General features: G+C 33.5%; 1 protein-coding gene across 8 annotated transcripts in view; it reads left to right on the top strand.

Annotated features, from left to right (window-relative positions):
• Positions 1 to 1,982: 1,982 nt before the first annotated feature.
• Positions 1,983 to 26,060, top strand: part of ppfibp1b (PPFIA binding protein 1b) — a 34,878-nt gene continuing 10,800 nt past the window's right edge. For 4 of the 8 annotated variants that reach the window (XM_051135169.1, XM_051135167.1, XM_051135165.1 and 1 more), the window contains exons 1-14: positions 1,983 to 2,102; positions 10,426 to 10,509; positions 12,045 to 12,250; positions 12,908 to 12,994; positions 13,881 to 13,994; positions 14,147 to 14,266; positions 18,902 to 18,994; positions 19,150 to 19,242; positions 20,096 to 20,213; positions 21,773 to 21,817; positions 22,465 to 22,526; positions 22,624 to 22,708; positions 23,370 to 23,509; positions 25,558 to 25,658. In XM_051135169.1, the coding sequence (XP_050991126.1) occupies positions 10,446 to 10,509; positions 12,045 to 12,250; positions 12,908 to 12,994; positions 13,881 to 13,994; positions 14,147 to 14,266; positions 18,902 to 18,994; positions 19,150 to 19,242; positions 20,096 to 20,213; positions 21,773 to 21,817; positions 22,465 to 22,526; positions 22,624 to 22,708; positions 23,370 to 23,509; positions 25,558 to 25,658 (1,328 nt within the window). In that variant the 5' untranslated portion in view covers positions 1,983 to 2,102; positions 10,426 to 10,445. The remainder of the gene's footprint in view (positions 2,103 to 10,425; positions 10,510 to 12,044; positions 12,251 to 12,907; positions 12,995 to 13,880; positions 13,995 to 14,146; positions 14,267 to 18,901; positions 18,995 to 19,149; positions 19,243 to 20,095; positions 20,214 to 21,772; positions 21,818 to 22,464; positions 22,527 to 22,623; positions 22,709 to 23,369; positions 23,510 to 25,557; positions 25,659 to 26,060) is intronic. The other 4 variants (XM_051135171.1, XM_051135170.1, XM_051135168.1 and 1 more) reach the window with 3 other exon arrangements.

Below are 26,060 nucleotides of genomic sequence, written 5' to 3'. Positions count from 1 at the left end.
AATACATGTTTTTTGAGCAGCGTATCAGAATATAAGAACGATTTCTGAAGGATCATGTGACTGGAGTAATGATGCTAAAACTTCATCTTTAAAATCACAGCAATAAATTACATATTGAAAATTATTTAAATAGAAATCAGCTATTTTAAATAGTAAAAATATTTCAAAATTTTACTGCTTTTGCTGTACTTTGAGTCAAATAAATGCAGGCTTGGTGAGCAGACAAGACATGTTCAAAAACTGTTGACTGGTAGTCTGTATGTTTATATTAATTGATTCAGCTGAAATAATCTCTACAACACCTCAAATCATGATCTTTTTTAATGCATCTCTATATATAGACCATGTGAATTTACAAAATCTAATAAATCTAAATAGCTACTGTAAATAATTGTTTTATTAGGTTCTTATAAGGTTGTTTTCAGAATGTTATGTCAACACTTCACAGCCAAGCACAAGAACTTCTACTTTTATTGATTAGTCTTACTCTCACCACCTTAACTTGTGTAATGTATTTGTATAATCATACATTGTAATAGAAAAATTTGATAATATTCTTTTGATTACAAAACACTGAAATAATGGGTCAGATTCTAATGCCGTCCTATAACTTTAATTTGGAGTAAAAATAATGTATATACAATCTGTTTTTACATATTAAGCTAAAGAAACAAATGTATTCTCACTTGATATTTCAGCTTCAGTTCTCTATTATCTGTATTCTACAATGAACAATTGTACAGTTGTGGTCTGTTGTATTCTTCTGCATTTCTCACGAGGTTTTGATACACAGAATCTGAAATCTTTTGGTCTTGTCAAATTGCATGCCCCATTCCAGCAGCTGTTTACTGACAGCTGAGCAACTGAGGAACACCTCAGTTTTGACATAAAATAGCTAGTAGTGTGCTAGGTTAAAATTCACATTGGTTTCGCTATATTAGTTTTGATGTCATAAACAATAATCGTTTAACCCTTTAACTGTCACCGTCCCACCTGTGGGATGCTTGGCGCCTATTTTTTCGTTGTCCTTTTTCTCTATCAAATATTTTAGTAATCATAAATTATATATCATTTGAAAGCTTGGAAGCCCAAGAATCATCCTATGAAAACCATTTTGAAACTGACAGAGAAATTTAGACTTTTGTGACAGAAAAAATGCATTTTAAAAAATGTATGGCACCCGGTGGCTGTTTGTGGTATAACGCCCTAAACAAACTTTCCCAGGAACCTCAATTTTTTCATATCAACTTCAAATTTGGAACATTACTTCTTTAGACATAAGGCTTCAATTTGATATCAACTTTAGGGTAAAACCTGTTATGTAAAATATGTATTTTAAATAAAATAAAATAAAATGGTACAGTGCATTTTCTTTTTAGTAAATTTAAACTTCTATAACTTATTAATAATTTTCTTTTTTGCAAAAAATTCCACTTCTGCCATAATCTGCTGACTGTCTTCTTTAAAAAAAAGACCAACCTTAGATCTGTATTCCAAAGTGTTCATGAATTACAACAATTTCAGTTTGGATAGTGCACTTTAATGCCTATTTTAAAAAATGGGGGGTGACAGTTAGGGTTAATACATTAATTATGGTTCATTTATAACGTTACCACACAGACATTAGCATATCGATACGGTTTTGCTCATTTACGACGAACACTTCCAAAGTGCACAAAAGTTGTTTTTGACATGTTTCAGTATATTTATGAGTGAAATATTGCCTCACAAATAAAACCAAACTTAAACAAACATCATTTATACGTTATTAACGCTACTATGGCGAAGGCTCATCTTGTGAATATTAATTAGATAGCGGTGACGCGTTTGGTACCCTTCCAATGACCACAGCCGTGTGCTTGAATATTAATTAGATAGCTAAGTGACCATCCAATGCTGAGGGCATAGCTCATGAATATTAATCAGCAAGCCTTTGCTGTAGTAGGACGTTCCCTCCTATGACGTCCCACATTCCCACTCTCATTGTCGACATGGCGCTGGCGAGGTGGGAACACCAACTGCGGAAAGAGCAAATCTCGTAAAGACCAGGAAAAGAGTCCACGGATTTATATTTTCATATTTCAGACGGCGGTCCAGATTCGGTAAGAAATCGCAGCATACTTTGTGCCGTAATAACTGATAAATATTAGTTCTTTGTGAATTTGTGTGGCTTTCTAAACTTGCCTCAGAGTGGGAAACTTGCTTGTAGTTGTGTAAAAACGTTGTTGTTGTTAAAAGTAAATGACAGAAGTGTAAAAAAAGTTAATTTTGTGCGTATTTCTGGCAATATATAATATTATCATCACTTCCCACGTACTAATATTTTTTCATAGCCTGAGGGATTGATTACACACAGCATTTACGTACATGTGTAACGTTATAAGGTTATACTCAGACACCCGGATCGACAAAGTGATGTTTGTAGGTATTGTGCAATAGTTAAGACAAAACACAAGGTATATTTGAAAGAATTTAAAAATAAATAATAAACATAAGGTGTGATTTGAAGAGCAGAACTAGGTATTTGAGGCACAGCTGTGTTTGCGAAGAAGTGATTCACACATTCCACGTAGCCACAGAAGAACAAGAGCTGCTCTTACATGAGTTTCCTTTACCGCATCCTCACCTGTGATCTGGACTGAGAAAGCTTACAGAGCGTAATTGTTACCTTTCAGCTGTACCGAGTAAAGAAATATGTTTGGAGTGACTTGTAGTTTGCAGCAGCATGTACGTTTTTGGATGGGTATTGGGAGACTGGGGCAAATTGTCAAAACTCTGTACATCAGTAACTATGGTTTCTTTACATGATAGTTTTTATGTGACTTTTGTGAATCCTCCAAAAATCATATCATAATTTGTAATAGCTAAGACCATGTAATGGCAATGTACATGTAATGTAAGTTTTTTTTTTTTTTTTACATGTTTGCTGTTACTTGTATTGTTAGGTCTTTTGTAATGTTAAAATTAGCTGAAAAACCTATAACACAAGGGGTTTAGTCAACTTTCGCTTTTTCCTAAAAATAAAGGAGTTTATTGTTGCAGCCAGCATGTCAGGGTACGTGTCTATACAGAAACTGACTTAGAAAAATAAACTGTCTCTCATACAATATTGTAGTAAAGAGTGTGACAATTAACCCCGGGTTTTTACCTACAATGTTAATTTTTATTAATTTATTTATTTATTTTATTTTTTTGGAAGCTGAAGTTGAAAATAAAACAAATAAGTGTGTTTAATGTTTTTTAAAAGAAGTCTCTTCTGCTTACCAAGCCTGCATTTATGTGATCCAAAGTACAGCAAAAACAGTAAAATTCTGAAATATTTTTACTATTTAAAATAACTGTTTTCTATTTTAAATTATTTTAAAATGTAATTTATTCCTGTGATTTCAAAGCTGAATTTTTAGCATCTTTACTCCAGTCACATCCTTTAGAAATCATTCTTATATTCTGATTTGCTGCTCAGAAAGCATTTATTATTATTATGTTGAAAACAACTGATTAGAAGTTTTTCAGGTTTCTTTGATGAATTGAAAGTTCAAAAGAACAGCATTTATCTGAAATAGAAGTCTTTTGTAACATTATAAATGTCTTTATCATCACTTTTGATCAATTTAAAGCATCCTTGCTAAATAAAAAAAATTAATTTATTTCCCAATAATTATACTGAGCTTTTGAATAGTATAGTTTATAATGTTAGAAAAGCTTTTTAATTCAAATAAATGCTCATCTGTACCTGAAAAAATGTACTCAACTGTTTTAAATATTGATGATAATAATAATAAATGTTTCTTGAACAGCAAAGCAGCATATTCATGTGATACTGAAGACTAAATACATTTAAAATACTTTTTAAAATATATTCAAATAAAAATCATTTATTTTAAATAGTACAAATATTTCACAACTTTACTGTTTTTGCTGTACTTTAAATCAAATAAATGCAGGCTTGGTGAGCAAAAGAGACTTCTTAAAAAAATGTATTATTAAAAAAAAAAATTAACATTAAAAATCTTACAGTTTAAAAACGTTTGACTGGTACTGTACATTAAAATACTATTTTGGCTTTTGAACTTCAAAATGTCGTTTAATTCAACATGTTCCATGCCATTACTTTGTAACAAATTGACGTTTTTGTAGTTTTAAGCTTCCTCAAACTGTCCTGAATGTGTAATTTAAGTCCATGTCTGTCACACATCTGTGATATTGTGTAAATGGTGTGATGTTTGCAGTAACTTTCTCTATTGAAAACTTCAAAGAGCATCTTTGCTGTTTGATTCTTGTGTTTGCAGCCCAAACTAAGTCTGCAGGTTTCATCAGCCAACTTTATTTGTTATGTAACATTCTGTTGCCATCTTGAAGGGCCAAAATACATGTGTTTTTCCTTCATTCACTTTGATATTTCTGTTTGATGTAACACATCTGTGCATTTACCTAAGCAGTGTGGAATTTTTTTATTTTTACAGCTAGCTATAGATAGCATATGAAACACCCCTGAATACAGGCAGGCAACCCTTCTCTGTTCCATGTGGTTATGTGAAGTATGATGCATCATATTCTACGACGACGCCTTGGCTTGGTATAGTGACAGGATATTTAAGATCAGTGTCGGATGGGTGTCCCTTTATGAGAACAGTCAGCGGTGGTGTTTCATTGGCTGCTTATGTATAAAACTCTGCTTAGCGACACCTCAATATAGCCACAAATATGTAAGAGTGGAGTTAAGTTAAAAAAAAAAAAAATAATGTTCCATTCTCTTTCTATTTCTGACATGTGTAAGAAAAAGAGCCTGTTGTGAGCTGGGGCTGTCCTCCTCCCACATGCACAGGCTGGACTGAAGGCTTGTGCACATCTGTGTTCCTCTAGTACTTGCACGAGACCCAAACATCTTTTATAACTCTCGGCTTGGCTCAAACGCCGCAATCACGTCTGACTGCTTTTTTCATCCATGTGAAACCAGGCATAGCATTTATCAGTGCTGTATTAAAACTTGCTTGCGCAAGCAATCTGATAAAAACACATTAAAATTTCAATACAATGGTTTTTGTGTTGAACGTTTGCCATATAAAAAGCATGGTTTTCTGTGAATTGACTGTTCAAGGCTCCGTTTATTTGATCAAGCAAACAGTAAAAGCTGTAATATTGTGAAATATTATTGCAACTTTAAATAATTGTTTTTTTTTATTTCAATATTTATTAAAATGTAATTTATTTCTGTAATGCAAAAAGGATTATTCAGCATTATTACTTCAGTCTTAAGTGTCACATGATCCTTCAGAAATTATTATAATATGCTGATTTGATGCTTGATAAACATTTATATATAGTGTACACACACACACTACTAGTCAAAAGTTTTTGAACAGTAAGATTTTTAATGTTTCTTCTGCTCACCAAGCCTGCATTTGTTTGATCCAAATTACAGCAAAACAGTAAAATTTGGAATTATTTTTGGTATTTAAAATAACTGTTTTTATTTGAATATATTTTAAAATGTAATTTATTCCTGTAATTTCAAAGCTAAATTTGTAGCATCCTTACTCCAGTCACATGATCCTTCAGAAATCGTTCTTATATTCTGATTCGCTGCTCAAAAATATTTATTATTATTATTATTATGTTGATAACATTTTTTTAGTATAATTTTTTCAGGTTTCTTTGATGAATAGAAAGTTCAAAAGAACAGCATTTATCTGAAAATCTTTTGTAACATTATAAATGTCTTTATCATCACTTTTGATCAATTTAAAGCATCCTTGCTAAATAAAAGAATTATTTTTTATAATTTCTTTCACAAAAAAAAATGCTGATTCCAAGCTTTTGAATGGTATAGTGTAGAATGTTTATAAAAGCTTTTTATTTCAAAAATGCTGATCGTTGGATCTTTCTGTTCACCAAAGAATCCTAAAAATGTACTGTTTACTGTTTGTACTGTTTTAAATATTGATAATAATAAAAAAAACAGTTTTTTGAACATCATATCAGCATATTAGAATGATTTCTGAGGGATAATGTGACACTGAAGACTGGAGTATTGATGCTGAAAATTTAGCTTTGATCTCAGGAATAAATTACCTTTTAAAATATATTCAAACAGAAAACAGTTATTTTAAGTAATAAAAATATTTCAAAATTTTACAATCATCAGATAAATTACAATGATTAAATAAATGCAGGCTTGGTGAGCAGAAGAAACTTCTTAAAAAAAAACATTAAAAATCTTACTGTTCAAAAACTTTGCTGGTAATGTACATTTAAAACAATTGTTTTTAATATATATTTTTATTTGGGTGGGCTTTTTGTTATTTTATAATTGACAAGACAGTGGAGAGATGACAGGAAAGTATTGGGTAGAGAGAGGGCAGCGGCATGGGCATAGGACCTCGAGACTCCTTCAGTGTTGGTGAATATTTTCAGGGCTTCATTCCTAATGCAAATGTTACAATCAGCATTTACTAGAAAGCTTGGCGTGCATATTTATTTATCAGATGAACGTGTGCTTACAGGTCCATTAAAAATGTCTTTCCCATGACTCTCTGGCATGCTTCTATGCTTGCTTTAGCTTGACTTGAGGCTAAGTTGCTGGCTTACACGGCTCGCCTGCCACAAATGCTTTTATTTCTGTTGCGATGAATGACCCGAAGGCTGCTATTTTTCCCCAGCATGTGCCAGCAGAGGTTTTTCTGTCAGTCAGTCAGAGCGGTTCAGAGAGGGATAGTAGCTAATACGGCTCAGACAGAGTGTGGAGTGGATAAAGTTCATACACGCGATGCCCTTAGGTGCATGTCTGATGGATTTGAGAGGCCATTAGGGTTTTTTCCCCTTTTATTCAATCTTATGCTCATATTCATGACCTTTTATGCCATCTTGAGCCATTTTCAGGGAAACGTAAAAATAGTAGTATTTATTTACGTTCAAAAAACAGTCAACTGTTTCCTTTTGACAGTTTCTCCTACCGGCTTGTGTGAGGGAAAATGTTTTTCCACACAAAGGACAGCCTTCATGTCTCACGTTCATTTTCTTCCCTCTCAATGTCATTATTGGCATGCTTTCTCTTAAGATTTGTTCCAAGGATTGTTAAAACGCATACTTCAGGATTTTCCTTTTTCTGTCATTTTAGAAAAATACTTGTGCTGTAACTTTTTGTGTTTTTGACAGCATGACGTTTTTGCATGTGTATACACAGTTTTGATGTTGATGGATCTGAACCCAAAGTCTTGATTCCTTTTTTTGACTTCACACAATTCGGAGAGGAAATATGAGCTTCATGAAGAACGTGTTATCGCTTTTCGCAGGCTGGAAGCCACCATGTTCCCGCCATGAGAGGAAATTCCAGCCATGCAAAAATCTGCAATGCAAAGCATCCTGAGCTTTGCTTGAGTCTACGCTGCATGGTTGTTAGCTCATAATAAAAGGCTTCCCAGACAGAAAGAGAAACTCCAATGAGTTCTTGTTTGCTGTTTTGTTTGCTCTAAATAGTGTTGTCAATGTAGATCAGCAGATTGTGCAGGAAAAAAAAGTACCAGATCATGAACATGTGACCAATGTTGACTAAACAGCACAGTTTTCTAGACATAACATGTTTCCACACAAAGTTCTGATTTATTGCAAACATTTAAGGTACCAGATGTTCCATAATAGTACCAGATCTGAGAATTGTGATTTTAAAAACTAAAGCTTTCACACCAGTGAAGCACATTAGTTTACTAGGGCCATGTGAAATCTTAGTGAAATTTTATTTTTTCCCAAATTATTTTTTCCATTTACATTTTCTGGATTCTATTTTTTGGTTTAATTTCTCTAGGCTCAGTTTTAATGGTTAAAAAATATTATTCAAAAAGCATGTCTAATTAATTGAAGTCAAGACATTTAACAGCAATTTATTAAACGTTTCAAAAAAAAAAAAAAAAAAAAAAAAAAACCTTTTTCAAGGCCCTATGAAATCTGTTTTACTTTTTTCAAAATCTGTGTTTTCCATTAATTTTCTGGATTCCATTTTAATGGTTTCATTAAATTGTAATAATCAAAAGCATCTCTAATTAATTGATTTTTATGAAAAATGAATTTCCTATTTTTTTTTTTTTTTTTTTTTGTAGAAATACTATTTATATTTTTGCGGTAAATACATTCTGGTAATTTATTTTTCTGGTAAACATTTCTTAAAAAAACAATACTTTAATAACAGTTTTATTAGTAGTAGTACTATCATTAAAATTAAGTAATATATTTCTGTCACAGTTTCTTCAAGTTAAACCGCACTTTTATTTTGATGCTGTTGCTGTGAAGACCTTTAAGTTTCTGTTAATATAAGATGATAGTTTTTCTCAAATGCTTATGAAGTGACTCTCAGAGCAGTTTACGTATAATGAGGCATCAGATGCTGAAAACACTGCACACTTCACTGCGTGTGTAGTAAACAAAACCTTGCATCTGTGCTAGTCATTACATGCAGAAAATGCAGGATTCATATTATAACCCGCATACAGACACTAGTCCATATCACGTTTCAAGTGTACTGACCTATGTTTGTTTTATTTATCCAAAATGTATTAAATAACTTTTAAGTAGTTATTTTATTGTTTTAAGAATGGCAGAATGTAATTTTTTTACATTTCATTTATTAAAAAATAGTTTATTTAATTATTTCATTATCCGCATTCCAAAAATTCCATTTTTATGACTGGATTCCGCCATTCCGTCTACATTTTCCGCATTGCGGAAATCACAGGGCCCTAGTTTACTCTGAAAGAAAAAGTCTTTGAAAGAGAGTGTTTGATTCACTTTTCTTTCAACAGAATTGCTACATTCACACCGTCAGCGTTGATTGACAAGCTTATTTACTAACAGATGTGATTCTCAAATCAGCCTGTGCATACAGATATTTGGAGTCAGTCCCCTCTCAGTGGCCTTGTGTATTGTCTATTGACAATAACAATGACGCATTTAATTGATCAAAAGTGATAATGACATTTCAGTTACAGAATGAAGTACTGTGTATTAATTGTAACTTGCTTGTACACTCTGTGCAGAGCTAGTTATTAGAAAATAAGGGGATTTTTATGTTATAAGACCCTTAAAAAGGCTTGCTGTCACATAATCCGTGTGTACTTCTTACACAAAATTAGTGTTTACCCATTTTAAAGGATTATTAACTGCTAATTCACTGTATACAGCTTTTAGAAGCCACAACATAATTTCAAAGTGGTGCTATATTTCTTTGAATGACTTCAAATGGTTGAGTAGATCACAAGCCATTTCTATGCAGGAAAACTGAAATCCCACTTAGCATGGCACACTTTCCCGTTTCCGATTTGTACATTAACCTTTGGCCTGTTGTATGTGTGCACTACGACAGAGAAATTTATCAACACTGGTGGATGGGGTATCAGAACATGACAGGGTGTCTCTTCACCTCCTTGTTTTGAGGATTAAAACTGAGAGAATGCTGCCGCTGTGTTCTCGGGCCACAGGCCAAAAGGGCCTAACAATGTGTCCCCGCTAGTCCCCCAACAAAGTACCCAGTGTCCCCAGCAGCAGCAGCAGAAGCACTGTGCCAGTAATTGAAATAAATGGCTCAGTTATTCTTTAAAATCTGTGGCTAATGGTTGGAGCTTGACTGTGTTACCCAGGGAACAGCAGAGAGCTGAGAACCAGCCAACCTTTCACCCAAAGGATGTGCTCTGCTCTCTGGATCCATCGCAGGGACACCCCGTCCAGATGAATACGCAGTTAGATATGAAGATGAATGGGAAGGGTTGAGAAATATACTTTTGTGCACTGTGGTTTCTGTGCTCACATCAGTATTGCTATCATTAACTTTGTTAATTTTCTCACCCCCATGTCATCCAAGATGTTCATGTCTTTCTTTCGGTATGTCAAAAAGAAATTAAGGTTGTTGAGGGAAACATTGCAGAATTTTTCATCCATAGTGGACTTCAATGCGGTTTAGTGGGTTGTAGGTCCAAATTGGAGTTTCAATGCAGCTTCAAAGAGCTCTACACGGTCCCAGCTGAGGAATAAGTGTCTTATCTAACAAAAAATGTATATGCTTTTTAACCACAAATGCTCTGACTGACTGACTGTTTCGCTAGATAAGACCCTTATTCCTCATCTGGGATCGTGTAGAGCCCTTTGAAGCTGCACTGAAACTGCAATTTGAACTTTCAGCCCGCTATTCCACATTGAAGTCCACTATATGGAGAAAAAGCCTGGAATGTTTTGCCCCAAAACCTTAATTTCTTTTCAACTGAAGAAAGACATAAACATCTTTGATGGCATGGGGGTGAGACATCTATTGCTTCATTCAGTTTTGTTGTTTTGACTTATTCAGTGCCTATGTTTCTACTAATGTGTTTAGAGATGTGTTTACATACATGCATATTGTGCTGTTTACTGTAATATGTATTTTGTTGTTTCCTCTTTATTCAGGATCAACAGAGCTGAACAAGATGATGTCTGACGCCAGTGACATGTTGGCAGCAGCCTTGGAGCAAATGGATGGTATTATAGCAGGTAAAATTGTTACCCATGACTCATGTAGGCTGAAAATGTCAGACTAATTTCATAAAACTTTACTGAGGTTTAAAAAGAGTAAGATTAGTGATCTTAGCACAATGTTAACTCTCTGACCAAATGCTTTGGCATATGAAGTAATTCATCACTGGCTTATTATAAGACTGACATTTCAAGTTGGAGTCGCCTGTCAGATCACATGATTTCCTGAGGTTTGAGCAATTAAAGCATTTACTGTGCCCTGGTTCTGACTACAGAATTTGAGAGATTATTTTGCCCACACCATGCTTTATTATAAGGTCATACTATCTTTAGGGGTTTAAGTGCATAGGGCTAAAGCCCTATTGTAATTGTTAGAATGGGCATGGATCAGCAATCTCCACGTAAAACTGATTGTGCAGTCCAAACCATAAGTCGTAAAAACTTAAAACTTGGAGGGATGGTAGTACTCACACCACTGACAACGTCACCAAGGCTCAACCCAGTCGGCCTGGCGGGGGCGCTACAGTGAACAAAAATACGAAATCGCTCATAACTCCTGAACCAAATTTGATTGTGAGCTTGGCGAAATTTTTGGGTATTTCACATTTTTTGAAAAGCCTGCTTTTGCGAACTAGTCCTAGGTTTTTCGCCCAATCGGAACCAAACCAGTGCAGAAAGATTCTCTGGAGAGTAAATATCAATAATTATCAAAAAAAAGTTAAACTTTCGACTTTCGTCGCAAAGGGATGCCAAAACACTTGAAAGGGACGGGGCCACTTTTAGTAAATCATCTATAACTCATGAACGGAAGGTGATGTTTTCGCCAAACTCAGAACACGTATGTATGAGCTCAATCTGAGGTCACAGGAAAAAAATGGCCAAGTTTGGCCACTTGGTGGTGGTATAAGAGGGAAAAAACTGCTAAAAATTGCTATAACTGCGCAACCATTTGTCCTTTCAACATGACAATCTGTGTGCACGGTCTTGGTCCAAAGTGCCACAAGTGTCTATAAGGACATTTGCGTATCTAAAAAACATAGCTGCCATTGGCCAACAAAATTTGAGCACTTGTTAGACAAGGTTAACAGAGGCTGATCGGACTGAAAGATCTGGGAGAAATTTGAAAATAATCAGCCACAATCTGGAAAAAAACACAGCAGTACAATTCTCTGGACTCTTCAGGTCAATAATTATCAAAAAAAAATTTACCCTTTGGGAGGCTATAATAGGGTCATTTAAAAAAGGGGCCTGTCCAAGTTTATCCAAAATCCTATAAAGCCTGAAGGAAAGCTCAAAACTTCACAAAACCTGGTGAGCACATGCAACAGGTGATTCTAAACATCGCTAAATCGCTGCTTGCCTCTATATTTATAATTCAGAAATGACATGCATTGTGCTAAATGTGAGCTATTGTAAAATATTCTCTTGTTCTTGTATTCTTTTAAGGCCTAATGTGTAGCTTCACCAATGTTCTTGCACATAATATTGTCTGAATAAAATATGATTTTCTCCCCATTTCAACGCTTTTATTTATTTTTGTCTTTGGCTCTCAGGCTCCAAGGCTCTGGACTACTCCAATGGCATCTTTGATTGTCAGTCCCCAACATCGCCCTTCATGGGTAGCTTGCGAGCCCTGAACTTACTGGAGGACCTCAGGGGCGTTCTGGAGCTCATGGACGCTGAGGAGAGAGAGAGCTTGCGTTGTCAGATCCCAGACTCTACCGCAGACAGTCTGGTGGAGTGGCTGCATGGTCACCTGGTACGTACACCACATTCCAGAAGTCTGAAATTCACTGCGTCTACTCTAGATATGAACATGAGGCAACATACTATGTGTTGCCATGTTGTAAGGAAGTACATGTTTATTTATACTTCCTTTATTTATAGGAAGTCTATTTTCCCATTAGCCCGGAATCTATTTTCAGTGATAGTCGAAAGTATGTTATGTGTTGGTTTGTGCCTGTTGGAAGTATTTTCGATGCTCACCATTTTCTTTCAGACGTAATAAGGATTCAGTGTTATAAATTGTTAATTAAGGTAATATAGCATCATGTGCAGTAACTCTATTCATAAGCAAGACTGAAGTGCTGTTTGGTTTTAGCATTGCCTCAAGATATTATTTAAAACAGATCCAAGAATCATTATTCTTATGTGTCCTGAGACAGATTGAACAACTGCCAAGGGAAAGTCGACATAGTACCATATTTAGTCAGTTTATATGGATTATTGTGTTCACTCACCTAGTGTTAACATTTTGTTGGCACAATAAATGGTGCATGAAAACCCTGAATCTCAAGTGACCCCGTTTTTCTCAGTATTACTTGCTTTTAAGGCATAAAATTAACTCTTTTAAGACACATTGTGTTGGTTTTCAGATGTCTTTTTTAATTAATTATTTGTCTGTTTTTTTGGACAGTCAAATGGACACATTTCAATCACTGGCGATGTTTACCAGGACAGACTTAATCGTCTCGAAAGTGATAAAGAATCCCTTGTGCTTCAGGTAACTTTGTATACATGCACATGCTACGCTATTAAAAGTTTGAGGTCGGCAAGATGTTTTAATGTTTTTGAAAGAAGTCTCTCATGCTCACCAAGGCTGCATTTATTATTCAACCACGTAACGCTGAAACTGTATTGTAATTGTTAGAATGGCCAAGGATCAGCAATCTCCACGTAAAACTAATCGTGCAGACTAAACCGTCAGTTTTTGCGTGTTTTTCGCACATACACGCGATATTCATATTATATAATAGAACTCCTCATTCCGAACAGCTTTGCCTCTAGAACCACTGCTGTCAATCAAATCGAAGATGTAAAAAACCTACTTTTGTGAACAAGTCCAAGGTTTTTCCCTCAATCTGGAAAAAAAACACTGCAGTACAATTCTCTGGACTCTCTAGGTCAGTAATTGTAAAAATTTAGAAATTTACCCTTTGGGAAGCTATAACAGTGTCGTTTAGAAAAGGGTTTTTTCCAAATTAACCGAAAATCCTATAAAGCCTGAAGGAAAACTCAAAACTTCACAAAACCTGCTGAGCACGAGACAGGTGGTTCTAAACAAGCATGCAAAGTTTTAAGGAGATCGGACCACAGCTGGTGCTATAACAGTCATAAATGTTAAAAAACATAATATTTCTATGGTAAATTACCTGGATTTCCCAAAAATTAATTTGGTGGTTACAGACTTGCTAAATAGTGTCTTTTTTTCATATGTGCTTAAATGCCTTAAAGCTCCTGAACCCCATAAATTGCTGCTTGCAGCAATATTTTGTAATATATTGTTTTCAGAACATTATAAATGTGTTTTCTGTCACTTTAAACAATTTAATGTGCCCTTGCTGAATAAAATAATTAATTTCTTAAAATAAAATCATCATTCTTTGCAGGTGAGTGTTTTGACGGATCAAGTGGAGGCGCAGGGTGAAAAGATAAGGGACCTAGACCTGTGCCTTGATGAACACCGTGAGAAACTAAATGCCACTGAAGAAATGTTACAACAGGTGGGTTTAAAGATGTTTCTTGTGTATTTAAAACATGGTCTGTGCATTTTGCACAGTAGACAGTGCACAGTGTCCAATCAAAAGCCCATTAAATTGGTTCATAAGACTGATTTTCTTTGTTCAAGCTCCATTTTTTGAACTCTTGTTCCTAGGAACTCTTGTGCAGATCAGCCCTTGAGACTCAGAAGCTGGAGCTTATGGCAGAGGTTTCCAACTTGAAACTGAAGTTAACAGCCATAGAGAAAGAGAGACTCGATTTTGACGACAGCGAGGTAAGAAGCATGCACGCAGGGAACGCATGCAGGGAAATAACTGTGTAATGATGTCTTTGTTTGAAAATGTCAGTGGCTGTTTTAATTCTAATGCTAGTCATTGGTTAATTTGTGATTTCTGCATTGGTGCACAGAGCCCTTCTATTTTGACCGCTTTAACATGTTGCAGTTTGCTGGAAAATGACTTGAATGTTTGTTTTGAATGGTGATTCTGCAGTATAGCCAGTCTTTTGTTTCTGTACAAGCCTGAAGCAGAAAGACATGCATTCAACAATGTGATCTGTTAGCGCGCGGATATCTACCAATCACGTCATGTTGTGGTACAGAGGTCTGTTCCAGTGCACTGGAATGTTGGGCTTTTAACTATTCTCTGCTTTGTTTGCTGTCTGGGCAAAATGGCAAATGCAAAAACAGCCTTTAAACAGCCAGATACCATTTCCTCTCCAAAAAAAGGTTTGGGTGGCCTCTCTTCTCTCTAGAAAGTAGTCATTACCACTAAGGACTAAGCCCCAACGTGGGTGTATAGGAAGGGTCCTCAGCGAGAGTGTGTTGGGATCCACTGAAATGGTTTTCCATATCGGTGGTTTCAACTATTTCAGATAAACCAGCCCTAAATCATGTTTGGCCAGTTACATGTAGTTCACATCCTGTCACATCCTGTCAAAGTGGGTGTTTGTTGGCCTAAATAAGCAGAAAACTAGAATATTTGTGTAGGTTGTTTGTTAAAAGTCTAGCGACTTGAGACTAAGTGTACAGACTTTTATCTTACAAACTCCAGCTGGCCTTGTTGTCCAGGGCTGCCTTTAGTCCTTATCCATAACATTTTTTATTTAGACTAAGGAAACTTTTATGACTTGAAACAAAAATTTTCTTTAAACAAGAAAATCAAGGATGATTTCAGGTTAGGGAGATGGACCAGTCTCTGCACCTTCGCCTTCACAGTCTCACACAGAAATAAGGTTTTGTCTCCTATTGTTGTTCCATTTTTCTTAGAGTATTCTAGAACAGAGATACAAAGTATTGTTTAAACTGTGCACTAAATTAGCAAGTTTCGTCTAGGTTGGTCAACACATTCATCAAAGATTTAAATTATTTCTGCTGTTTCCTGTTATTTTACTGCCACATAATTTACTGTCTCAAGAAGACTCCTGTTTGTGTCCCTAAATGTCCTCTATTTATCCTGTTAAGACTAAGACTATATGTCATTTTAGATTTTGAAAAATTATCAGAACTACTGTAGCCTGAAATACTTAAAGGAGAAGTCCACTTTCAAAACAAAGATTCACATATAATGCACCCCCTTGTCATCCAAGATGTTTATGTCTTTCTTTCTTCAGTCGTTTGACAAGACAAGCGTTTGACATTAAAAAGTATATAAATCGTATTATTTTTATGTAAATAACCGATCGTTTTGCTAGATAATACCCTTCTTTCTTGGCTGGGATCGTTTACAATCGCATTTGGGATCGTTTGAAGCCGCATTTAAACTGCATTTTGGAAGTTCATAATCGGGGCACCATATCAGTCCATTATTTGGAGAAAAATGCTGAAACGTTTTCCTCAAAAAACATTTTTTTTATGACTGAAGAAACAAAGACATGAACATTTTGGATGACAAGGGTGCGAGTACATTATATGTGAATCTTTGTTTTGGAAGTGGACTTCTACTTTAATGTACACTGCTGCTCAAAAGTTTGTGGCCGGTAAGGCGTTTAAAACGTTTTTGAACTTTCCTACAGTTGGGTCCTCAGTGCATCTACCAAACCAGAAAACATGAAAAAGAACAACCCAGTACATTTTTTTTTTTTTTTTTTTTTTCTGCAAGCTAGTGAAAAAACAACCCACTCAGATTTTGCTCCCCCTGTGATGTAGAAAGAGGATCTTATTATCGCCCCTAAATCTGCACTTTTCCACCCACGGCGCTGCCACTATGTTTTTCAAGCGACAACGGTGTACCAGTTCTAACACCATGGCAAAAGTATGAGCAAAGCACGCTAACTGTTCTGTCTTTGGCTGCACAGAAAACTATTTAGAGTCCCAGCCTCAGAGTAGACAAGAGAGCAGTGGATTTATCGATTTATTTACTATATATTACACTGCTGCCTCACAGATCTAATATAAACATCCAAGTTCCCAGCTGTTTACCTTTACAGATATAAATAACTGTTTTTGTAACTCGTGATTGTTTTTAACATAAACTTGTATGTATTCAAAAGTGTACGCGCAATAAGACATGAAAGAGAGCTTAGTTTTGTACTCACATGCCGTGTGATAGCTGTTTTCTGCTTCAGATGTGTGCATTCAGAGTATCTGAGATATGAGCTGAAAAGGCACAGTCCTATTCTAGAAAAGGGGGTAAGGAACAGCAGCAGCATTTTTATTTAAGACATGCACGAAAACAGTGTGTTTCTGTTTTCACTCAAAATAGGCATTTTCAAAAGAATATAATCAATGATCTGTGGGGTATTTTGAGCTGAAACTTCACAGACACAGTCTGGGGACAGCTGAGACTTATAATGAGATTATATTGAGACTTATTGAGGCTGAAACCCTCCACCTCCCCAGCTCCACCTGTATAGACCTGCTACAGGTTATTATATGTGTGACCTTGGATCACAAAATCAAATAAACCTAAATAAATAAGCTTTCCACTGATGTATGGTTTGTTATGATAGGACAATATGTGGCTAAGATACAACTATTTGAAAATCTGGAATCTGAGGGTGCAAAAAAAATCAAAATGTTGAGAAAATCGTCCTAATGAAGCTCTTAGTAATGCATATTACTAATCAAAAATTAGGTTTTGATATATTTATGGTAGTAAGTGTACAAAATATTTTCATGGAACAAGATCTTTACTTAACACCCTAATGATTTTTGGCATAAAAGAAAAATTGATAATTTTGACCCATACAATGTTTTGTTGGTTATTGCTACAAATATACCCGTGCTACTTAAGACTGGTTTTGTGGTCCAGGGTCACATATGTTATTTGTGCAGCAGCAGTAAGTTTTGAATGTCTAAGACCAAATGCATTAACATTGTGATGTCCATTAGCATGCTAAAATGTTTTGAGGTGTCATGATATGTATTTTAAAATGAATTACATTTCTGTGATGGTAAAGCATCATTATTCCAGTTTTCAGTGTCAGATGATCCTTCAGAAATCATTGGAATACAATCATGGTTCAGTGCTCAAGAAACACTTCTTATTATTGTTATTACAACGTGTCTTCTTATCACAGTAGGAAACCACTGTACTGACCCCAAACTTTTGAACTGTAGTGTTTTCCGATTGTCCTTAAACTTTCCGGATCACTGCTCCAAGTGGATGCATCTGTATTTTTATTTTTTTTTTCACTGAGTGTTTACGACTTGAGGCTGCTCTGTTGTTTATTGAATCATAAATCTGCAGCTGAATGCTAGACATTCTGACAAAGAGCTTGGCCCTGAAAAGCCTGAATGCTGAATGGAAGCTTGTCACTAGATTCTTGTGTTTTTTTGCTCGTAAAGCATTTGTAAAGATTGAATACTTAGTCTGTTTGTTAAACCATTTCACTCTTCTCTTTGAAGCCCTTTGAAGCAAAATTGTTTAGGAATATGACCTGTATATCTGTGAGTGTTTAGAAGTGAGTTATTAATGTTATTAAATATTAGCTCGATCCCTCAGTTTTTTAAATATTTTATTTTTGTGGTAATCTGCAGCATGCACATGCAGTCGGCAGTTTAACTTTAAAGGAGAACTCCACTTCCAGAACAACAATTCACAAATAATTTATTCACCCCCTTGTTATCCAAGATGTTTATGTCTTTCTTTCTTCAGTCGTAAAGAAATTATGTTTTTTGAGGAAAACATTTCAGGATTTTTCTCCATATAATGGACTTCATTGGTGCCCTGATTTTGAACTTCCAAAATGCAGTTTAAATGCAGCTTTAAAGGGCTCTAAACGATCCCAGACGAGGAAGAAGGGCCTTATCTAGCGCAACGATCTGTCATTTTTTTCGGAAAATATGTTTTTTTTTTAATACTTTTTAAGCACAAAAGCTTGTGCCTGTGCTACACGAGTTTTTGTCCTTAAAATATATACAATTGTTTTTTTTGTTTTTTTTTCGAAAAACAAATTCGAAAAAATTCTTCCTTGGCTGGGATCATTTAGAGCCCTTTGAACCTGCATTTAAACTACATTTTGGAAGCTCAAAATTGGGGGAACCAATGAAGTCCATTATATTATGGAGTTCTCCTTTAACCCACTTAGCATTCATTTTAGGGATGCAAAACGATTAATCGATTGAAAATAAGAGTTTATATTTGCATACTATATGTGTGTGGGCAGTGTACATTTATGCATATATACTGTAAATACACACATACTTGTATATATTAAGAAAAAAATAATAATTTATTTTTAAAATATTTATAATTATATGTGTAATATAAACATATGTGTTTTTTTATATATACATAATAAATATACACAGTACACATACATATAGTATGTAAACATAAACATATTTTGAATTGATTAATCAGAACTAATCATTTTGCAGCCCTAATTCATTTAACAGTAAATTTCACATTGTTAAATATTAACAATAAAATAAGTTGTTGTTGCTAAAATGCTTTTTTCTTTTCAGGGTTTGATTTTGGAGATCAACGAACTGAGATATCGCATTTCGGAGATGGAGTCTGAACGGTTACAGTATGAAAAGAAATTGAAATCCACCAAGGTGAGTTACTGGTGAAAACAACAATTGACATTTCCGTCTTTAAGCTCGCGTAGCGTTTTCTCTTCTTCTTTTGTCTCTCTTGCATAACCTGTCATCTTTCTTGTTATCAAGTGTCTATTTTCCTTTTCCTCCTTGGCTAACCTCTCTGCCGCTAGTCGCTAATGGCCAAACTCTCTAGCCTGAAACTCAAAATGGGCCAGATGCAGTATGAGAAACAGAGGAAGGAACAAAAAATCCAGGCGCTCAAGGTCGGCATACCTCAGGGTGGTTCCTGCTTGTGGTTATTTTTGCACTGTAACTTTGCTTTCTGGCATTTTAAAGTTGAAACATTTCACATATACAGTTGCCACGTTGAATATTTTATTATCAATGCAGTGGCATTCAGTGTTGCTCCAGAGTCCAAATACATTCTGAGGCCACTGTTAATGAGCTTATTCACTCATGTCACTACAGAGTCAAACTTTTAACTGTCTCAGTTTGACTGAGAGCTCCATAGCCCTCCATTTTGGACAATTTTGCACAGACAAAGTTCTCATCATGATTCGAAAGCTGCTCATTAAATCTGCCCTCCTCTGCAAGCAGTGGCAGCAGTATAAGATCTCAGCATGTTTAATTAACCACAGGTATGCTTTAGTGTGAGGCTCTATGTGATGTTTAAGCTGAGACAGCTAAATTTCAGACTGCTTTATAATGCAGGAAAAGCTATTTGTGTCGCTACATCCTACTGTAGCATACTGTTAAGCCACATGCTTCAAAAAGCTCAGTGTGAGGTTTGCATGATTGTGCTGCTCTAGGTTTTTTTGGTGTTGTAAACTTCTCTCCCACCCTGTCAGTGCATTGAACTCTTGAATGAAGGTTTTGAATGTGATCATGATTAGTGGTAGACACACATTTAAGTCATTAATTGAATATTCAGCTTTTTGAGACATTTGAGAGAGAATCCAATCACTGTGCATGCTTGGCCAATTAACAAAAACATGTCATGTGCCGTGTACTGAACTCTGTAGTAATTAGTAACTGCATGGTTTGGTATTACTGGGTGTTTAACTTTGGTTGTCCGGACTTTATATCAGAGTTGTGAGATGTATGTTTAATGTTTAGGAGGAGCTGGTTACGTTGAGAAGGCAGCTGGATGGCAGAGATGGTGATCTGAGGAGGCTGCAGGATGAGACGGGGTCCAGATCCCCAACGCCTGCAGGCCTAGACAGCACAGAGAGAGGTGGGTCATGCATAGTTGCTGTTATACACACACAGTAATCACAGTATGGCCTGTCTCAGCATGTCTATACAGGGGTCTAGTTTTGTCTTGTCATTATGCTCTGTCTGTGATGCTGTACTGACTAATTTTTTTTTGTTTGTTTTTTTTTTTAAATAAAAGCTGGAGTAGATCACAATTATTGTGATAGTTTTTGCTTTGTTTTTGCTTTTGTATTTATTGTTTGTTTGTTTGTTTTGTTTAAAATTTTAAACGGTGTTTTTGCTTATTTATTTTATTTATATATATATATATATATATATATATATTGCTTTACATTTATTTTAGCTTTTGTTTTATATTTATTGTTTGTTTTTCCCTTGTTATTGTTTTTTGCTTTGTTTTTGTTTAATTTGATTTGTTGTTGTAGTTTTTTGCTTTGTATTGCATTGGTTTTTTGTTTTTTATTTTATTTTTGTTTATTTTTACCATTTATCTGTTTTTTATTGTTTTTATTTTATTTTTTTTACTTTAGTTATTTGTTTTGTTTAACTTTTGATATTTGTTTTTTGTTTGTTTGTTATTTTCCTTTGTTTTGGTTAGTTTTTGTTTGTTTATTTGGATTTGGTTTTATTTATTTTTTAGTTTTTGCTTAGTTTTTGCTTTTTTAATTTATACATTGTTTATGTTTTTAAGCATGACTTTTTTAAACATTTTATTTTCGTTTATTTATTTGTTTTTAATTTTATTTTTTACTAGTTTTTGTTTTCGCGTTGATTTTTGTTCATTGTTTTCCCTTGTTATTTAGCTTTTTGTTGTTCTTTTTTGCTTTGTTTTTATTTTGTTTGTTTTTATTTATTGTATTTTTTTGCTTTGTATTGCTTTGATATTTATTTATTTTCTGTTTTGATTTATTTTTTTTAACCATTTGCTTTATTGTTTATTTTATTTGTTTTTATACTAGTTTTTGATTCGTTTTTGCTTTTTATTTATTGTTTGTTTTGATTTTTTTTTTTCTTTTTGGTGTTTTCCTTTTTGTTTTTGTTGTTGTTTTTGCTTATTTTGATTTGTTTTATGTTTTGTTTGTTTTTTTTTGTACCATATTTCTGTTTTATTTTTTGTTTGTTTAGAGTTTCCTTTGCTATTTTGTTTGGTTAGTTTTTGTTGTTTGTTTATTTGGATTAGTTTTTTTTATTTTAGTTTTTGCTTCATTTTTGCTTTTTTATTTTTTGTTTGTTTGTTTTATTTTATTTTTTGTACATTGTTTTCCCTTATTTTGTTGTTGCTTATTTTGCTTTGTTTTTATTTATTGTAGTTTGTATTATTGTTTTAGATTTTTTTTTTTTTTTTTTTTACATTTTACATTTAATTGTTTATTTTGACTTTATTTTTTTATTATAGTTTTTTAAATATAGTTTTAGCATTTTTATTATACTAGTTTATTTTATTATAGTTATCTGCTTTATTTTACTATGTTGTTGCTTTTATGTCTTTTTCTGTGTAACATTTTACTCATAGCGCTTTATTGGACCAACATATTCAATAACAGAATATGTTTAATATCATTACTCTGTCTTAAACAGTTTTCCATACTGAGGAAACATTAAAAAAGAGGCTCAAAGAGAAACGTAAGGGGACTCCGTGTCTACCTTCTACACATACATCCCTTTTTCAGTTTTTTACTCTTTGTACTATTTTTGTCCTCTTAGTCCTCTGTTTCCTGTGCCTGCATGTTTGGGCATGGTACTCATGAAGCTTGCTTTTCTACAATACGAAGCAATGCATATTACAGACTTACAAAAAGTTAAAGAATTTAAAATGACGATATATGTTAGGTATAGGAAAGTAAAGCGAGTAATAAATAACAATGTCATAGTCCTGCCAAGAATCAGATCGTGGTCTGGCATGTCACATTTACATTATTGTCTTGCCTGTCACCTCGTACCGTAACATCATCTGTTCCCCAAAGCTAGTTTCTTCACCTCACTTCCCCTCTTCCCTCCGTTATAGTGCATTGCCCATCCTCACAACCTCACAGGCTCGACGTCCACTCTTATCTGTGGCTGCATACGCTCACATTTAATCCTGACAAGCTCCTCCTCACTTCCGTTGTGTACATTTCTCACATTTGTCACAGAAGGTCATTGTTGTATTTCAGTTCAATGTGTCTGTCTACAGTTTATGTAATGCTAAATGTCAGGCCTGAGGCCTAATGTTTCTTTACCCTTTAGTGTTTATAAAATGGTCTTTAGTTTACTAAGCCTGTGTTTTGCAGATATGGAAGTGCAGAAGATGAAGAAAGCAATGGAGTCGTTGATGGCGGCAAATGAGGAGAAGGTTGTTTCATAAGATTGATAAGTTTTCTTTGCTTTCTTTGCTTTTGAAAACTATAAAGGAACTTGGCATTTAATGCTGTTAATGATGCTTTGTGTAGGATCGCAAAATTGAAGAGCTGCGACAGTCACTCATGCGGTACAAGAAAGTGCAAGAAATGGTCATGTCAGCACAAGGAAGAAAAGGTGATTTTTGCTTTCTTTTTCTTTCTTTTATTGTTAGCTTTATTTTATATTTTATTTTAATTAAGTTTACATTTATTTTATATTTTTATTTTATTTTTTATTTTATAAATTTATTTTAAAATAACTTTTGTTTTATTATTTGTTATTTTATTTTTTATTTTTATATTTTATTTTTATTTGAAAAATTTATTTTATTTTAAAATAATTTATTTTATTGTTTTATAGGATTTTTTTATTGTTTTATTTATTGTTTTATTTGATATTTTATTTTAGTTATTTATTTTATAATTTTATTTTATAATTTTTTTATTTGATTTGATTTTTTTTCTTTTTTTTGTTTCTTTTCTTTTTTGTTTCTTTTCTATTATTATTTTTATTTTATATTTCTATTTTATTTTAAAAGAATTTATTTTTTTTATTTTATATTTTTATTTTATTTTAAAAGAATTTATTTTATTGTTGTATTATATTGTTTATTATTTTAGTTTAGTTTAGTTTAGTTTAGTTTAGTTTAGTTTAGTTTAAATTGTGACCAAAAGATTCACCACCTAATTTTTTAAATCCTATAATGTGCTGCTGATAAGTGACAGGCTGTATTTGCTGTGTGGCGTTTGCCCGAGCTAATGATCAAATCTCTTTCCTCTCCTTTCTTTCTCATCAGATAAGGTCAAAGAAGGAGACAGTGATGGGAGCAATAGCGACAGCTCCCTCTCCATGTCCACCGCCCTCTCTGTTTCCATGGACACGGAGAAGTCTCTGCTCTCTTACACAGAGGAAGTTGCTGCAAGGGGTCAAAATGAGGTACTTTTTTTTTTTTTTTTTTTAATTTCATATAATATTTTCTGAACGTTATGCAGTTCACCGTTTATGGTTAGTCTGCATCACTGGGAAAGAACTATATTTTGTTTTGGCGTGCATAATCTGAAATCACTGCACTGCAACCTAGAATTATTCTTAATTTAGAGCAACATAGACTGATTGACAGTTCAACAAAGTTGTGTTGATGGTGTTTTTTCAAGCTAAAGGCGAAATTGAACACTTGCAGAACTCACAGCATGTCAACCTGTGCCTCATACTGTCACAGATGATCCAAGACGCAGATATTCACTTGTCAGGGAGTGACTGAATGTCTTCAGATATTACAGTTTAGAGGTGATGGATCCTTGGAACATGATGTATGCAGTAGATCTTTTTGAGCCTAGGACTCCCAAAACTGCTATTCTAGTATTATCTATATGCTATTATAGTATTTTAATATTTTGATTTTCATTGTAATTTTTCATTTTCAATTTACTAAGTTTTAGTAATTTTATGTATTTTTGTCATCATAGTTATAATTATTTTATCAACATTTCCATTTAGGTTTAGTTTATTTATTTCAGTTTTAGTTTTAGTAATTTTAGTGCTTCAACCAAGGCAACAGTTCTAATTTGTTTGTTTAATAATAAGTAAATAAGTTTTTATGTTATATTTCATTCTTTTATTTTTTTTATTACAGCTTTATTTCACTTAACCAAAATTATGTTTTGTGAATATTATATTATATTATATTATATTATATTATATTATATTATATTGTGTTTCAACCAAGGCAACAGTTCTTCTTTTTTTTCCATCTAAGATTTTTTTTTTTTTTTTTTGAACAGTGACACTAAATTGCAAATATTTTTATATTGTGAAAGGCGTACAGATAAAAGATAAAGTATTTTTTAGTGTATTCAAAAACACTATTTAGAAAATTGTGGGAAAAAAATTGAAAATGATGGGAAAATGTACTTTATTATCATAAATGCAAAAAAACCCTATGTTATAATTATATTATATTAAATTATATTATATCGCAGCTTACGAAAATGATTTTTAATAGTTTGTGAACACTAACACTGTATGTAACAAAAAATGCAGTTAATATACAGTATTTTTTACTATGTTCAGAAACACTGGAAAATTGCTGAAAAAATAGAATATAAGGGGAAAATGTACTTAATTATCCAAAAAATGCAAAAAAAAAAAAAAAAAAAAAGCCTTTACAATTTTATATTAATATTATATTATATTATATATTATATTATATTATATTATATTATATTATATTATATTATATTATATTATATTATATTATATTATATTATATTATTTTAGTGCTTCAACCAAGGCAACAGTTCTATTTTTTTTTTTCATCTAAGATGTATATTTTATTCTTTTTTTACAGGTTTATTTCACTTAATGAAAACTATTCGAATAGTTTGTGAGCAGTAACACTATCTGTAACACAAAAAATGTATTATTTAAATTGTAAATGATTTTTATATTGTGACAGGCATACATGCTGATAAAAATAAAACATACAATATTTTTTACAGTGTTTAAAAACACTAGAAAATTGCAGAAAAAAATAGAATATAAGCGGAAAATTTACTTTATAAAAAAAGCAAAAAAGCTTTTACTGTTATATTATGTAATATTATATTATATTATATTATATTATATCATATTATGTTATTTTAGTGCTTCAACCAAAGCAACAGTTAAAATTTTTTTTTTTTTGAACTTTAACACTATCTGTAACACACAAAAAAAGCATTATTTTTTATATTGTCAAAGGCATACATGCTGATGTAAAGATAAAAGGTAAAGTACTTTTTACTGAAAATTGAAGAAAATGAATATAAGGGGAAAATGTACTTAACTATCAAAAAAGGCAAAAAGGCCATTATATTATATTATATTATATTATATTTTTATGCTAGGAAGTTGTGTGGGACATCCAGGGCTTTGCATTTTGAAACATACTGGTATAGAGCGTTCACTGGTGTGAATTTACCTTTGCATGCTCTCTTCATCTGTAGGCGACTACATTTGTCAGTACACTCCAAGTGCCATCGCTCACAGTCTCATCCCCAGACAAAGCAGACAGCGATTCAGTCCTGGAACACATGGCGTCATCAAGGTACAGAATCACGTCAGCACAATAAAACACACTTTTTTTGTCTGCGGAGGTTGTTTTTTCACACAGGATCTTCATCTGATAAAATCTGGACAAGAAAACATGATTTTTTTTTTTATCATAGCTGTGTCTGTAGGTTAATGTCCCAAGGCATCCCACCTATGTCACAGCATCTTAGCTAAGCATCACATCCCCAGTGTTAGCACCTCTGAAGGCTTTTCCTTTCTTGTTTTTTATGTTAGCATCCTCTTTCCATCCTTTCCAGTCTTTGAAATGCCTATTCTCTTTATCAGAGTTCATGACCACATCACCCTATTCATGCTATCCCAACAGTCTATAGTGTACATCAATGCATGTCTGTCTATACACCCCACTGCTTACCCATCATGCTTTTGCCACCACCTC

The sequence above is a fragment of the Labeo rohita genome, chromosome 18, assembly GCF_022985175.1.
Source record: "Labeo rohita strain BAU-BD-2019 chromosome 18, IGBB_LRoh.1.0, whole genome shotgun sequence".
Classification (NCBI taxonomy): Eukaryota; Metazoa; Chordata; class Actinopteri; order Cypriniformes; family Cyprinidae; genus Labeo; species Labeo rohita.
This window is presented reverse-complemented; position numbering and strand designations above follow the sequence as displayed.